General features: G+C 42.5%; 1 protein-coding gene across 1 annotated transcript; it reads right to left on the reverse strand.

Moving 5' to 3' along the window:
- Window positions 1–378: 378 nt before the first annotated feature.
- LOC120021170 (C-type mannose receptor 2-like) lies at window positions 379–4,045 on the reverse strand. Its single transcript, XM_038964808.1, has 4 exons — window positions 4,009–4,045; window positions 1,466–1,834; window positions 928–1,287; window positions 379–746 (listed from the first exon to the last, which is right to left on the reverse strand). The coding sequence occupies exons 1-4, from the start codon at window positions 4,043–4,045 to the stop codon at window positions 379–381; spliced, it is 1,134 nt and encodes a 377-aa protein (XP_038820736.1).
- Window positions 4,046–16,017: the final 11,972 nt, after the last annotated feature.

The following is a 16,017-nucleotide window of genomic DNA, read 5'->3' on the forward strand; positions in this document are numbered from 1 at the left end:
AGATGGGTAGGTAGAGAGAGAGGTAGAGGTGTAGAGAGGGGTAGAGGTGTAGAGAGGGGTAGAGGTGTAGAGAGGGGTAGAGCTGTAGAGAGGGGTAGAGGTGTAGAGAGGGGTAGAGGTGTAGAGAGGGGTAGAGGTGTAGAGAGGGGTAGAGGTGTAGAGAGGGGTAGAGGTGTAGAGAGGGGTAGAGAGGGGTAGAGGTGTAGATAGGGGTAGAGGTGTAGAGAGGGGTAGAGGTGTAGAGAGGGGTAGAGGTGTAGAGAGGGGTAGAGGTGTAGAGAGGGGTAGAGGTGTAGAGAGGGGTAGAGGTGTAGAGAGGGGTAGAGGTGTAGAGAGGGGTAGGTAGAGAGAGAGGTTTAACACATCAAAAGAAAGAGATCAAATCTCACCAGTACTGTTGCTGCAGATGAAGTTGAATCTCTCAGTCTCAGACTTGCCGACCCACTGTCCCCCGTCTCTCTGTATGGCCCCCGTGTTCCCACACTGCTCCTTGATGGTGTCGTAGCCCTCCCCGCCGGCCCAGTTGTGGTAGCAGGACTCTTCTCCATTGACCCAGAACCAGAAGTCCAGGGTGCAGGTGTACCTCAGGCCCAGCCAGACGAAGGGAGTGGAGGCCTTCTTGGCTCTCTGTTGGACCCAGTGCTGGATGTTCTGGTTGTGGGCAGACACCAGCTCCATGTCCAGATCTCTGCAGTGCCACAGGGCTTCAGACCACGTCTTGTTCTCTGAGACCAGGACCAGTTCATCTGGAGGAAGAGAGGGGGGATACAGAGACTCATGATAAGTACATTATGGAAAATGATTGTTATTCAGTCAACATTCACCCCCATCTCCACCCCCCAGCCAAAATGTTCAGTCCCTCTCATCAATACTTACTACAGTAATATTGAATGTTAAATGTATTGAGGATTTATGTCAGCAGCTCACCATCGTAGCAAATAAAGGGTTGTGTCTGAGTACATCCTTTATCGTTCCACTTTCCAGACGATGTTACTTCACCACAGAAGTCTCCTTCCTCTTTTCCCCTACCTGCCCCATTCGGCTCCTCTGAGTCCCAGTTCCTGTAGGAGGAGCCACTCTGGTCTGACCAGACTCCAAGAGATTTATTCAGGCCAATCCACACTGTTTGATTGTAATCAGATTTTAGTAAGATACTCTTGATGGCGTCCCTCTCTGTTGTGTTCCTCACACTGGCCAGGTCTGTGTGGTTCCACCGACAGTATCTCTGAGCTTCACTCCAAGTCTTAATTTCATGGATGAGAATGTACTTATTGGTCACATTATCTTCTATTTGAAAAAAAAGAAGACATAACAAAATACAAATACAAATGAATGTTTGCAAATAAACTGTTTCTTAAAAACATAATATATATATATATATCCAATATGAATCTCTTATCTGAATTAAAATATTTGGTATTAGACAACATTGTTGATTGATGAGGAAATGGACATGGGAACTCACCATCATAGCAGACAAAATACCATTCACGGCTACAGTTGTCATCCTGCCAAGACGCATTTTGCTTCATAGACACGCAGAACTCTATGTTGTTGGGATCATTTTTTGGATGTCCTGGGGCCCAAAATCTCTCCCCATCTAACGCTCTGTCTCCCAGAGACCACCTCCAGCTGCTGAGATACAGCCCTATCCAGGCTGATCCTATCCGATCAGCTTCTACTGTGTTATTGAGCTTCTTCATATCTGCCATGTCATTGATGTTCGCCAGGTCAGTGTAGTTCTGTCTGCAGACAGTCTGAGCTTCAGTCCAGTTCTTTATCAAGTTCACAAAGTGGAACTGATGAGGGAAGGATGAGGGGAGGATGGACAGCCCTGTGGAGAACAAACCAACATTATGAGGGGAGGATGGACAGCCCTGTGGAGAACAAACCAACATTATGAGGGGAGGATGGACAGCCCTGTGGAGAACAAACCAACATTATGAGGGGAGGATGGACAGCCCTGTGGAGAACAAACCAACATTATGAGGGGAGGATGGACAGCCCTGTGGAGAACAAACCAACATTATGAGAGGAGGATGGACAGCCCTGTGGAGAACAAACCAACATTATGAGGGGAGGATGGACAGCCCTGTGGAGAACAAACCAACATTATGAGAGGAGGATGGACAGCCCTGTGGAGAACAAACCAACATTATGAGAGGGGGATGGACAGCCCTGTGGAGAACAAACCAACATTATGAGGGGAGGATGGACAGCCCTGTGGAGAACAAACCAACATTATGAGGGGAGGATGGACAGCCCTGTGGAGAACAAACAAACATTTTGAGAGGAGGATGGACAGCCCTGTGGAGAACATACCAACATTATGAGAGGAGGATGGACAGCCCTGTGGAGAACAAACCAACATTATGAGGGGAGGATGGACAGCCCTGTGGAGAACAAACCAACATTATGAGGGGAGGATGGACAGCCCTGTGGAGAACAAACCAACATTATGAGGGGAGGATGGACAGCCCTGTGGAGAACAAACCAACATTATGAGGGGAGGATGGACAGCCCTGTGGAGAACAAACCAACATTATGAGAGGTCGATGGACAGCCCTGTGGAGAACAAACCAACATTATGAGGGGAGGATGGACAGCCCTGTGGAGAACAAACCAACATTATGAGAGGAGGATGGACAGCCCTGTGGAGAACAAACCAACATTATGAGAGGAGGATGGACAGCCCTGTGGAGAACAAACCAACATTATGAGGGGAGGATGGACAGCCCTGTGGAGAACAAACCAACATTATGAGAGGAGGATGGACAGCCCTGTGGAGAACAAACCAACATTATGAGGGGAGGATGGACAGCCCTGTGGAGAACAAACAAACATTTTGAGAGGAGGATGGACAGCCCTGTGGAGAACATACCAACATTATGAGAGGAGGATGGACAGCCCTGTGGAGAACAAACCAACATTATGAGGGGAGGATGGACAGCCCTGTGGAGAACAAACCAACATTATGAGAGGAGGATGGACAGCCCTGTGGAGAACAAACCAACATTATGAGGGGAGGATGGACAGCCCTGTGGAGAACAAACCAACATTATGAGAGGAGGATGGACAGCCCTGTGGAGAACAAACCAACATTATGAACATATACAGGTATACTTAGAAATGCTCAAATACAGACAGTACTGTAAATGACATGTATATGAAAGGCTCTCACTGGTATACCTAATAAACTGGCCACTGTGTGTATATGAAAGACTCCCACTGGTATACCTAATAAACTGGCCACTGTGTGTATATGAAAGGCTCCCACTGGTATACCTAATAAACTGGCCACTGTGTGTATATGAAAGGCTCCCACTGGTATACCTAATAAACTGGCCACTGTGTGTATATGAAAGGCTCCCACTGGTATACCTAATAAACTGGCCACTGTGTGTATATGGAAGGGTCTCACTGGTATGCCGAATAAACTGGCCAATGAAAGGTTCCCACTGGTATACCTAATAAACTGGCCACTGTGTGTATATGAAAGGTTCCCACTGGTATACCTAATAAACTGGCCACTGTGTGTATATGGAAGGGTCTCACTGGTATGCCGAATAAACTGGCCAATGAAAGGTTCCCACTGGTATACCTAATAAACTGGCCACTGTGTGTATATGAAAGGTTCCCACTGGTATACCTAATAAACTGGCCACTGTGTGTTTTTTGAAGGGTCTTACTGGTATGCCTAATAAACTGGCCACTGTGTGTATATGGAATGGGTCTCACTGGTATACCCAATAAACTGTCCACTGTGTGTATATGGAAGGGTCTCACTGGTATACTTAATAAACTGGCCACTGTGTGTATATGAAAGGCTCCCACTGGTATGTACATCATATTGCTGTCAATTCTGCACATACATCTCAAATTAGGGTTCAGCACACACAAATACACATGGACAAATACATATGGACGCACACACATACGTGCACACACACACACACACACACACACACACACACACACATGGAATCAGACAAGGAAATAAACACTAACCTGAGAACAACAGGATGAGGAACAGAGATTGGTCCATCCCTGGAGATTGGAGCGGAAAACCAATTGGATTCACACAATCCACAACACTGCTATTAACTAAACCTATTGGATTCACACAATCCACAAAATGGCTAGTAACTAAAAGTTGGCCACATCTGCTATTTAGAGAGATCAAAGATACTCAGTATGCATAGCTGAAATAACCATTTGAGGGGGAATTCACCATCGTTTAAAATTACATTTTGTGTTTCTGTTGCACTTAAAACATAATTGTTCTCCTGAATATTTGCGTAACAGTAAACATTTATATAAAATAAAATATATATATATAAATATATAAAATAGTATATAATATATACTATATATATTCAACTCTGTTGAAGTAAACACAGATGATTCTGCTACCTGCTGTTGATGGTGTTGTTGAATGACTCAGTTACTTGATGTTGATGGTGTTGTTGAATGACTCAGTTACCAGATGGTGTCGGTGTTGTTGAATGACTCAGTTACCTGCTGTTGATGGTGTTGTTGAATGACTCAGTTACCTGCTGTTGATGGTGTTGTTGAATGACTCAGTTACCAGATGTTGATGGTGTTGTTGAATGACTCAGTTACCTGATGGTGATGGTGTTGTTGAATGACTCAGTTACCAGATGTTGATGGTGTTGTTGAATGACTCAGTTACCTGATGTGGGTGTTGTTGAATGACTCAGTTACCAGATGTTGATGGTGTTGTTGAATGACTCAGTTACCAGATGTTGATGGTGTTGTTGAATGACTCAGTTACCTGATGTGGGTGTTGTTGAATGACTCAGTTACCTGATGTGGATGTTGTTGAATGACTCAGTTACCTGATGTTGATGGTGTTGTTGAATGACTCAGTTACCTGATGTGGGTGTTGTTGAATGACTCAGTTACCTGCTGTTGTCGGTGTTGTTGAATGACTCAGTTACCTGCTGTTGTCGGTGTTGTTGAATGACTCAGTTACCTGATGTTGATGGTGTTGTTGAATGACTCAGTTACCTGATGTGGGTGTTGTTGAATGACTCAGTTACCTGCTGTTGTCGGTGTTGTTGAATGACTCAGTTACCTGCTGTTGTCGGTGTTGTTGAATGACTCATTTACCTGCTGTTGATGGTGTTGTTGAATGACTCAGTTACCTGCTGTTGTCGGTGTTGTTGAATGACTCAGTTACCAGATGGTGTGGGTGTTGTTTGTCGTGGTTGTTGTCAGCTGTCCCTCTCCCTCTGAGTGGCTCTGTCTTCTCTGAGACAGGTGTGTTATACATGTCACTAATCCCCTCCTACTTCACCTGCTCCTTATCTTCATGATGTCACTGTGTTTAATGTAGGTTTCGTGTCAGAGGAACATGCAAAAAAGAATGCGAGGTTTATTATCTTGTTGTACATACACTGTGTACACACACACACACACACACTCATATCAAGTAATCAAATTAACTATGGCACCGTTAGGACATGGTGACACTAACAGAACCATATAAGATCCTGTAATGACTGGCAGGCAAATGGGAGACAGACACAAAGCTGAACTTTCACACCAAATAGACTTTTAGTTGATGTCACATTTCCAATCATATTTCCATAGATTTTGGTCATTTTGCTGAGGCTGTCATCCAGAGCCACTTGTACTCAGTGCAAACGTTACTCGTTGTGTTTTACAGTACCTCTTCTTCCTTACCAAGTCTTTGATCTTACATACAAACACACGAGAATGTCCTCTTGAATCACCTTTAGCAGCTGTAGGACTAAAAAAAACTAGCAATTCTGCGACGTGTATTGTGATACATCAAGCTGAGGTGTCAGTTTAACCAATATAACTGGGTTACAATTACACAACACAGTTGACCTAATATACAATTGTATAGTATCTAGTTTAAAAGTATCAAATGTGGACAAGAGATACCGATAGTGTCTTTCAAAATTCACGGAATCAAAAACTGTGGATTGCATTGTGGGTAAACGGAAGGAGAGAGATGTTGTTTATAAACACGGCATGGTGACAAGGAAAAATGGTTTGGTTAAACGTTACAAGTAAAACCTATTCAGATCAATCAAGATGGAGAAACACAAGTATAGGGACAAAGTGGAGGAGCAATTCAGCGGGTCGGACACGAGGCGTATGTGGCAGGAACTCCTAACGATCACAGATTACAAAAAGAAAGCCACCACATTGCGCGCACCAACGCTGCCGTACCGGATGTGCTAAACACACAGAGAGAGAGAGAGAGAGAGAGAGAGAGACAGAGAGAGAGAGAGAGAGAGACAGAGAGAGAGAGAGACAGAGAGAGAGAGAGACAGAGAGAGAGAGAGAGAGAGAGAGAGAGAGAGAGAGAGAGAGAGAGAGAGAGAGAGAGAGAGAGAGAGAGAGAGAGAAAAAAAAAACACAGAGAAATCACAGAGGGAAGACAGACTATGAAAATGTATAGGAAGTGAAGAGGAAAACACGGCCATGAGCAACCAAACAAGCTTAGTGAATGTGACTCTGCGGCTCGACTTGGGCTGTTGTGGTGAACGTATTACCGCCACGCCAGCGGTCACGGTAATTAAGCTTCTCTAAGCTCTGATGCTGCTGATGGTCATTAGAAACCAAAGTTGCTAACTGCCTGGTTACTCAGCACTGTACTGTCCCTCTAATCACTCTGACATCAATACAAAATGTTTCGATACAGGTGCATGATAATGGTGCAGTCAAAACTAAATTCACACATATATTATTTAGTATATGTAAAGATTAAATCAAGAATAGTCTGATGGGTGACAATATTAGCCTGTCACCTGTGATTGATATATTATCACTTGTGAATGATGCCCAGCTTAAAGAAACAAATCCTTTTTTAAGTGACTTTTTCTAATCATAGTCTCACACCTCATACAGCCTAGCTCTATAAGCCTATATGTTTTAATAAGATTTGTATCTGGCCAAATAACTTCTTAAAATGAAGCACATTAATCCGCTTTACATGGGTTGTTGTCAAGTTCGTCGTATGAATCGGACCAAGGTGCAGCGTGGTAAGCGTACATTCTTCTTTATTTAAGAATGAACACTGAACAAATGAACAAAATAACAAAACGAACCGTGAAGCTAATATGAGTAGTGCATACAGGCAACTAAACATAGAACAAGAACCCACGAACACCAAAAGGAAAATGTCTACCTAAATATGATCACCAATCAGAGACAACGATAAACAGCTGCCTCTGATTGGGAACAATATCAGGCCACCATAGACATACAAATATCTAGACCTACAAAAACCCCTAGACTTACAAAAGATTGCCTGCAATGACAACAAGCTCAGTCCAATGATGCTGTGACACACCGCCCCAGACCATGACGGACCCTCCACCTCCAAATCGATCCCGCTCCAGAGTTCAAGCCTCGGTGTAACGCTCATTCCTTCGACGATAAACGCGAATCCAACCATCACCACTGGTGAGACAAAACCGTGACTCGTCAGTGAAGAGCACTTTTTGCCAGTCCTGTCTGGTCCAGCGACAGTGGGTTTGTGCCTATATGTATGTTTGTTGCCAGTGATGTCTGGTGAGGACCTGCCTTACAACAGGCCTACAAGCCCTCAGTCAAGCCTCTCTCAGCCTATTGCGGACAGTCTGAGCACTGATGGAGGGATTGTGCGTTCCTGGTGTAACGGGCAGCTGTTGTTGCCATCCTGTACCTGTCCCGCGGGTGTGATGTACCGATCCTGTGCAGGTGTTGTTACACGTGGTCTGCCACTGCGAGGACGATCAGCTGTCCGTCCTGTCTCCCTGTAGCTCTGTCTTAGGCCTCTCACAGTACGGACATTGCAATTTATTGCCCTGGCCACATCTGCAGTCCTCATGCCGCCTTGCAGCATGACTAAGGCACATTCACGCAGATGAGCAGGGACCCTGAGCATCTTTCTTTTGGTGTTTTTCAGAGTAAGTAGAAAGGCCTCTTTAGTGTCCTAAGTTTTCATAACTGTGACCTTAATTGCCTACCGTCTGTAAGCTGTGAGCGTGTCTTAACGACCGTTCCACAGGTGCATGTTCAATAATTGTTTATGGTTCATTGAAAAAGCATGAGAAACAGTATTTAAACCCTCTATAATAAAGATCTGTGAAGTTATTTGGATTTTTACGAATTATCTTTGAAAGACAGAATCCTGAGAGGGGCATTTAGATTGGTCACATTCACATATTTAGCAGATGTTTTTGCAGGTGTAGCGAAATGCTTGTAAAAAAAAAGTTATTTCTGGCTTTATGTAATAACACAAAAGTAATCTCCTGGGCTAATAGTGTAAGAAATAACACATAGAACATAGAGCTAGAAGCAGAGCTGCCATGTCTGTCGGCGCCATCTGACAACTAAGGAAAAAGAGACGATATGCAGCGTAAAACCAGCAGGACTGCAGAGCCCTTGAGGACAGGAGCCGTCCTCCTGTGGCCTACTGTATATGAATATACAGTAGACGCATCCCAAAAGTAGCACCCTATTCCCTATATAGTGCACTACTTTAGACCAGAGCCCTATGGCGCCCTATTCCCTATATAGTGCACTACTTTAGACCAGGGAATAGAGAATAGGGTGCTATTTGGGACAAAGCGTTTTAAAAGTTATACTTGGCTTGTTATTCGTGCTGCTGGTGTGTGTGTGTGTGTGTGTGTGTATATTTTTTATTTTTTTGTGTGTGTGTAGTTGTGTGTTCGGTGTGTGGGTGTGTAGAGAGCACAGATATCAGGGATAAAATAAACGGAGAAACCAATTGGAAGTGGAGAGAGGTATAAGCTGAGTATTTATAGAAACAACTTGTCTATCTGATAATGTACTGTTTTTCAGTCACCTAAAACAGCACTTGTGTGGTGTGTGTGTGTGTGTGTGTGTGTGTGTGTGTGTGTGTGTGTGTGTGTGTGTGTGTGTGTGTGTGTGTGTGTGTGTGTGTGTGTGTGTGTGTGTGTGTGTGTCAAATCAAACTTTATTTGCCACATGCGCCGAATACAACAAGTGTAGACTTTACTGTGAAATGCTTACTGACAAGCCCTTAACCAACAGAGCAGTGCAGTGCAGTTCGTGTGTGTGAGCGTTCACACTCGTGCGTATGTGTATTTTTCTAGGTTGTAATCAATATTATAATGAAGGCCTGTTTTCCACAGAAGAAGAAACAAACACTGGGCTATCATAATGAAATGTAACGTTGTGAGGCATTGTTGCGAATCTTAACTGCTACTAGCACTTTGCATACTGAGCCCTCAGTCGCCTACACAGCAAACTGGCTAGTGTTACTACACAGCAAACTGGCCAGTGTTACTACACAGCAAACTGGCTAGTGTTACTACACAGCAAACTGGCTAGTGTTACTAATTCATGATTTTAAACTTGTCACGATCGTTGTAATGATGATACCAAGGCGCAGCGTGAGTAGGGTTCCACATAATTTAATAAAGAGAAACTCATAAACAAAAAACAACAAAAGCACAAACGAAACGTGAAGCTACTGATGTGCACAAAGGCATCTATACGTAGACATACAATACACCTAGATGACAACACCCCTAGACATACAAAAACCCTAGACATACAAAACCCTAGACATACAAAAACCCTAGACATGCAAAAAACCCTAGACATGCAAAACTAGCGTATCCACCCTAGTCACACCCTGACCTAACCAAAAGATAACGAAAAACAGAGATATCTAAGGTCAGGGTGTGACAAAAGTATCACATTTCTATTTCTATTGTTTCTATTGTAACTCTGTGAGTGTTAAATTAAATCTACTGCAGGTAGGAATTATACTTTGGAAAACAGTATAAGGTGACTTGCAGATAGGGTTGCAAAATGTTGGCAACTTTGCCATAATTCCCAGGGTTTTCAAGAAGTCTGGGTTGGAAGATTCTTGGAAATGGGAGGGAATAAGCAGGAAATCTGGAATCCTTCAACCGGGATATCTGGGAATTTGGAGAAAGTAACCGGAATTTTGCAACCTTGCTTCAAGACCTTATGTGGCATGTAAACCATGATGGTTATTATGTGGCCTGTAAACCATGATGGTTATTATGTGGCCTGTAAACCATGATGGTTATTATGTGGCCTGTAAACCATGATGGTTATTATGTGGCCTGTAAACCATGATGGTTATTATGTGGCCTGTAAACCATGATGGTTATTATGTGGCCTGTAAATCATGATGGTTAATATGTGGCCTGTAAACCATGATGGTTATTATGTGGCCTGTAAACCATGATGGTTATTATGTGGCCTGTAAACCATGATGGTTATTATGTGGCCTGTAAACCATGATGGTTATTATGTGGCCTGTAAACCATGATGGTTATTATGTGGCCTGTAAACCATGATGGTTATTATGTGGCCTGTAAACCATGATGGTTATTATGTGGCCTGTAAACCATGATGGTTATTATGTGGCCTGTAAACCATGATGGTTATTATGTGGCCTGTAAACCATGATGGTTATTATGTGGCCTGTAAACCATGATGGTTATTATGTGGCCTGTAAACCATGATGGTTATTATGTGGCCTGTAAACCATGATGGTTATTATGTGGCCTGTAAACCATGATGGTTATTATGTGGCCTGTAAACCATGATGGTTATTATGTGGCCTGTAAACCATGATGGTTATTATGTGGCCTGTAAACCATGATGGTTATTATGTGGCCTGTAAACCATGATGGTTATTATGTGGCCTGTAAACCATGATGGTTATTATGTGGCCTGTAACCCATGGTGGTTATTATGTGGCCTGTAAACCATGATGGTTATTATGTGGCCTGTAAACCATGATGGTTATTATGTGGCCTGTAAACCATGATGGTTATTATGTGGCCTGTAAACCATGATGGTTATTATGTGGCCTGTAAACCATGATGGTTAATATGTGGCCTGTAAACCATGATGGTTATTATGTGGCCTGTAAACCATGATGGTTATTATGTGGCCTGTAAACCATGATGGTTATTATGTGGCCTGTAAACCATGATGGTTATTATGTGGCCTGTAAACCATGATGGTTATTACGTGGCCTGTAAACCATGATGGTTATTACGTGGCCTGTAAACCATGATGGTTATTACGTGGCCTGTAAACCATGATGGTTATTACGTGGCCTGTAAACCATGATGGTTATTACGTGGCCTGTAAACCATGATGGTTATTACGTGGCCTGTAAACCATGATGGTTATTACGTGGCCTGTAAACCATGATGGTTAATACGTGGCCTGTAAACCATGATGGTTATTACGTGGCCTGTAAACCATGATGGTTATTATGTGGCCTGTAAACCATGATGGTTATTATGTGGCCTGTAAACCATGATGGTTATTATGTGGCCTGTAAACCATGATGGTTATTATGTGGCCTGTAAACCATGATGGTTATTATGTGGCCTGTAAACCATGATGGTTATTATGTGGCCTGTAAACCATGATGGTTATTATGTGGCCTGTAAACCATGATGGTTATTATGTGGCCTGTAAACCATGATGGTTATTATGTGGCCTGTAAACCATGATGGTTATTATGTGGCCTGTAAACCATGATGGTTATTATGTGGCCTGTAAACCATGATGGTTATTATGTGGCCTGTAAACCATGATGGTTATTATGTGGCCTGTAAACCATGATGGTTATTATGTGGCCTGTAAACCATGATGGTTATTATGTGGCCTGTAAACCATGATGGTTATTATGTGGCCTGTAAACCATGATGGTTATTATGTGGCCTGTAAACCATGATGGTTATTATGTGGCCTGTAAACCATGATGGTTATTATGTGGCCTGTAAACCATGATGGTTATTATGTGGCCTGTAAACCATGATGGTTATTATGTGGCCTGTAAACCATGATGGTTATTATGTGGCCTGTAAACCATGATGGTTATTATGTGGCCTGTAAACCATGATGGTTATTATGTGGCCTGTAAACCATGATGGTTATTATGTGGCCTGTAAACCATGATGGTTATTATGTGGCCTGTAAACCATGATGGTTATTATGTGGCCTGTAAACCATGATGGTTATTATGTGGCCTGTAAACCATGATGGTTATTATGTGGCCTGTAAACCATGATGGTTATTATGTGGCCTGTAAACCATGATGGTTATTATGTGGCCTGTAAACCATGATGGTTATTATGTGGCCTGTAAACCATGATGGTTATTATGTGGCCTGTAAACCATGATGGTTATTATGTGGCCTGTAAACCATGATGGTTATTATGTGGCCTGTAAACCATGATGGTTATTATGTGGCCTGTAAACCATGATGGTTATTATGTGGCCTGTAAACCATGATGGTTATTATGTGGCCTGTAAACCATGATGGTTATTATGTGGCCTGTAAACCATGATGGTTATTATGTGGCCTGTAAACCATGATGGTTATTATGTGGCCTGTAAACCATGATGGTTATTATGTGGCCTGTAAACCATGATGGTTATTATGTGGCCTGTAAACCATGATGGTTATTATGTGGCCTGTAAACCATGATGGTTATTATGTGGCCTGTAAACCATGATGGTTATTATGTGGCCTGTAAACCATGATGGTTATTATGTGGCCTGTAAACCATGATGGTTATTATGTGGCCTGTAAACCATGATGGTTATTATGTGGCCTGTAAACCATGATGGTTATTATGTGGCCTGTAAACCATGATGGTATTATGTGGCCTGTAAACCATGATGGTTATTATGTGGCCTGTAAACCATGATGGTTAATATGTGGCCTGTAAACCATGATGGTTATTATGTGGCCTGTAAACCATGATGGTTATTATGTGGCCTGTAAACCATGATGGTTATTATGTGGCCTGTAAACCATGATGGTTATTATGTGGCCTGTAAACCATGATGGTTAATATGTGGCCTGTAAACCATGATGGTTATTATGTGGCCTGTAAACCATGATGGTTATTATGTGGCCTGTAAACCATGATGGTTATTATGTGGCCTGTAAACCATGATGGTTATTATTTGGCCTGTAAACCATGATGGTTATTATGTGGCCTGTAAACCATGATGGTTATTATGTGGCCTGTAAACCATGATGGTATTATGTGGCCTGTAAACCATGATGGTTATTATGTGGCCTGTAAACCATGATGGTTATTATGTGGCCTGTAAACCATGATGGTTATTATGTGGCCTGTAAACCATGATGGTTATTATGTGGCCTGTAAACCATGATGGTATTATGTGGCCTGTAAACCATGATGGTTATTATGTGGCCTGTAAACCATGATGGTTATTATGCGGCCTGTAAACCATGATGGTTAATATGTGGCCTGTAAACCATGGTGGTTATTATGTGCCCTGTAAACCATGATGGTTATTATGTGGCCTGTAAACCATGATGGTTATTATGTGGCCTGTAAACCATGATGGTTATTATGTGGCCTGTAAACCATGATGGTTATTATGTGGCCTGTAAACCATGATGGTTATTATGTGGCCTGTAAACCATGATGGTTATTATGTGGCCTGTAAACCATGATGGTTATTATGTGGCCTGTAAACCATGATGGTTATTATGTGGTCTGTAAACTATGATGGTTATTATGTGGCCTGTAAACCATAATGGTTATTATGTGGCCTGTAAACCATAATGGTTATTATAATATAGTAGTTAAAAATGCTACATGCGATGTTATTGCATAATACCATTGACTCAAACTGTATAGACCTCCTAGTATTAAAAATACCATATAAGCTCTTATTGCGTAACACTGAAAGTGTTCATTTCCTTTACACTGACAAAGTACCTCGTCAAATCAAATCAAACTTTATTAGTCACATGCGCCGAATACAACAAGTGTAGACCTTAGCGTGAAATGCTTACTTGCAAGCCCTGAACCAACAGTGCAGATCAAGCACTAAGAACAGTGTTATTTTAACACTGAAAAGAGTGGACCCATGTTACACACTGGCCCAGTGTTAAATATAACACTGTCAGTGTTGATACACCACTGGAGAATTTGCTGTGTAGGAACCACTCCAAACTGATGACTGACAACGGGAAGGCTGCTTCTGACCACTCGTGAATGTAAATCAAATCAAATGTATTTATAAAGCCCTTCGTACATCAGCTGATATCTCAAAGTGCTGTACAGAAACCCAGCCTAAACCCCCAAACAGCAAGCAATGCAGGTATACGGTGGCTAGAAGCACGGTGGCTAGGAAATATTCTCAAATAATAATAATCACAGTGTAACATTGTTTTATTGAAACATGTCATCATGAACTGAATCAATAACATGTCATTATGAATTGAATCAATAACAAGTCATCGTGAATTGAATCAATAACAAGTCATCGCGAATTGAATCAATAACATGTCGTCGTGAACTGAATAAATAATGAATGAAACATCACAGCGGATATTAGACGTAATTCCTTTGATTTGTGTCTGACGAACCCTTGTGGGAACAACACAACGGAATGAAACATCCAATATTGGACCCAACCCCTTTCACTTGGGTTGTGACTTTGAAGTGGAATGGAGTGCAACTGTAAATCAGAGGACGGGCTGATTGTAATGTCTGGAACAGAGTCAATGGAATGACATCAAAACACACCAAACACACAAAGTTTCCATGTAACCACTTAACTCCATTCCAGCCTTTCCTATGAGTCGTCCTCCCCACCAGCCTCTTCTGGAATGGAGGGAACACATGCCTTAGCCCTTACAACACAACCAATCACATACACAGGTATGGGGTTAACAGGAACATTAGAACGCATGTCAACCAATCACATACACGGTATGGGGTTAACAGGAACATTAAGGCCCATATGTAGACCTATCGCCTCAAAGTAGGAATGCTGATCAGTTTTGCATTTCAGATTATAATGAATAAGATTACATGGAGAGAGGGGGGGGGGGGGGGGGGCCTGATCCTAGATATAGCACTCCTGCTCTGAGACCCTTTGTGAATGCAGGCCCAGACCGTTGGAGCTGGAGGGTATTTGATGGCGGTCTTGAGATACAGATGAAAACACACTTCAACTGACCGCGTGCTGAAAAAAAAACCTCGATAGTACCGACGACACACAATCACCTTTTGATGTTACACAAAACACACTCTCTCTCTATCTTTGCATAATTTCCACTGCCTGCTTGTTTGATGTGTGTTCAGCAGGGCTATAGATGATATTTGAATATGAGGTTATGCAAACCTGCCGTACTCTAGGAAAAGCTACAGGTAAACAACAGAATGTATTTGCGTGTGTTGTTAGATAACTTTAGCTCCTCGTGCAGAACTGTTTCTAGGTCAACTTGAAAACAATAACATACTGTAATACTATCACTATTTTCAATCATTTATAGCATCTGTGTTTCAAAGGAATGGAAGAGTGTCACACATCCTAATATGGAGATTCAAAGAACTCTGTGACCCGAATGGAACTGGAGTGCTGATTCTATGTGTTCTAGAATGTGTCTCTCCAATGGCATGGTAACTCTGAGGCTGTGACAAGGCTGTTTCTCACCACCCACCCTCTCTCTCTCTCTCTCTCTCTCTCTCTCTCTCTCTCTCCAAAGTGATGGTCCTCTCATCTCCTCCCTGCATACTGTACGTGCTTGTGCGTGCGTGTGTGGGGGGCAGGGCTTGCCCTCCAGTGCTGAATCATTATCATGAGTCTGCTCCCACTCCCTGCATGGCTCACCCTCTCTCTCTCTCTCTCTCTCTCTCTCTCTCTCTCTCTCTCTCTCTCTCTCTCTCTCTCTCAATTCAATTCAATTCAATTCAATTTGCTTTATTGGCATGACGTAACAATGTACATATTGCCAAAGCTTGTTTACAATGTAAAAATGAGAATCAAAATTGTCAACGGGACAACAGTAACAACAATAACCAAGGGTCAAAATAACCATACATTCAACAATAACAATAAATATACAGTAAAGGACATGTGCAGGTTGATTGGTCTGTCAGACACTGTCCCTCAACTTATGGCAGGCAGCAATGTAGTGCGCTGCCAACCCAC

Source organism: Salvelinus namaycush, chromosome 26, assembly GCF_016432855.1.
Source record: "Salvelinus namaycush isolate Seneca chromosome 26, SaNama_1.0, whole genome shotgun sequence".
Classification (NCBI taxonomy): domain Eukaryota; kingdom Metazoa; phylum Chordata; class Actinopteri; order Salmoniformes; family Salmonidae; genus Salvelinus; species Salvelinus namaycush.

Coding starts and splice junctions, on each gene's coding strand:
- LOC120021170 (XM_038964808.1), bottom strand. CDS start 4,045: ATGGACCAATCTCTGTTCCTCATCCTGTTGTTCTCAG. Junction 1,835..4,008: donor CCTCATCCTGTTGTTCTCAG/GTTAGTGTTTAT, acceptor TGTTCTCCACAG/GGCTGTCCATCCTCCCCTCA. Junction 747..927: donor ACCCTTTATTTGCTACGATG/GTGAGCTGCTGA, acceptor CTCTTCCTCCAG/ATGAACTGGTCCTGGTCTCA.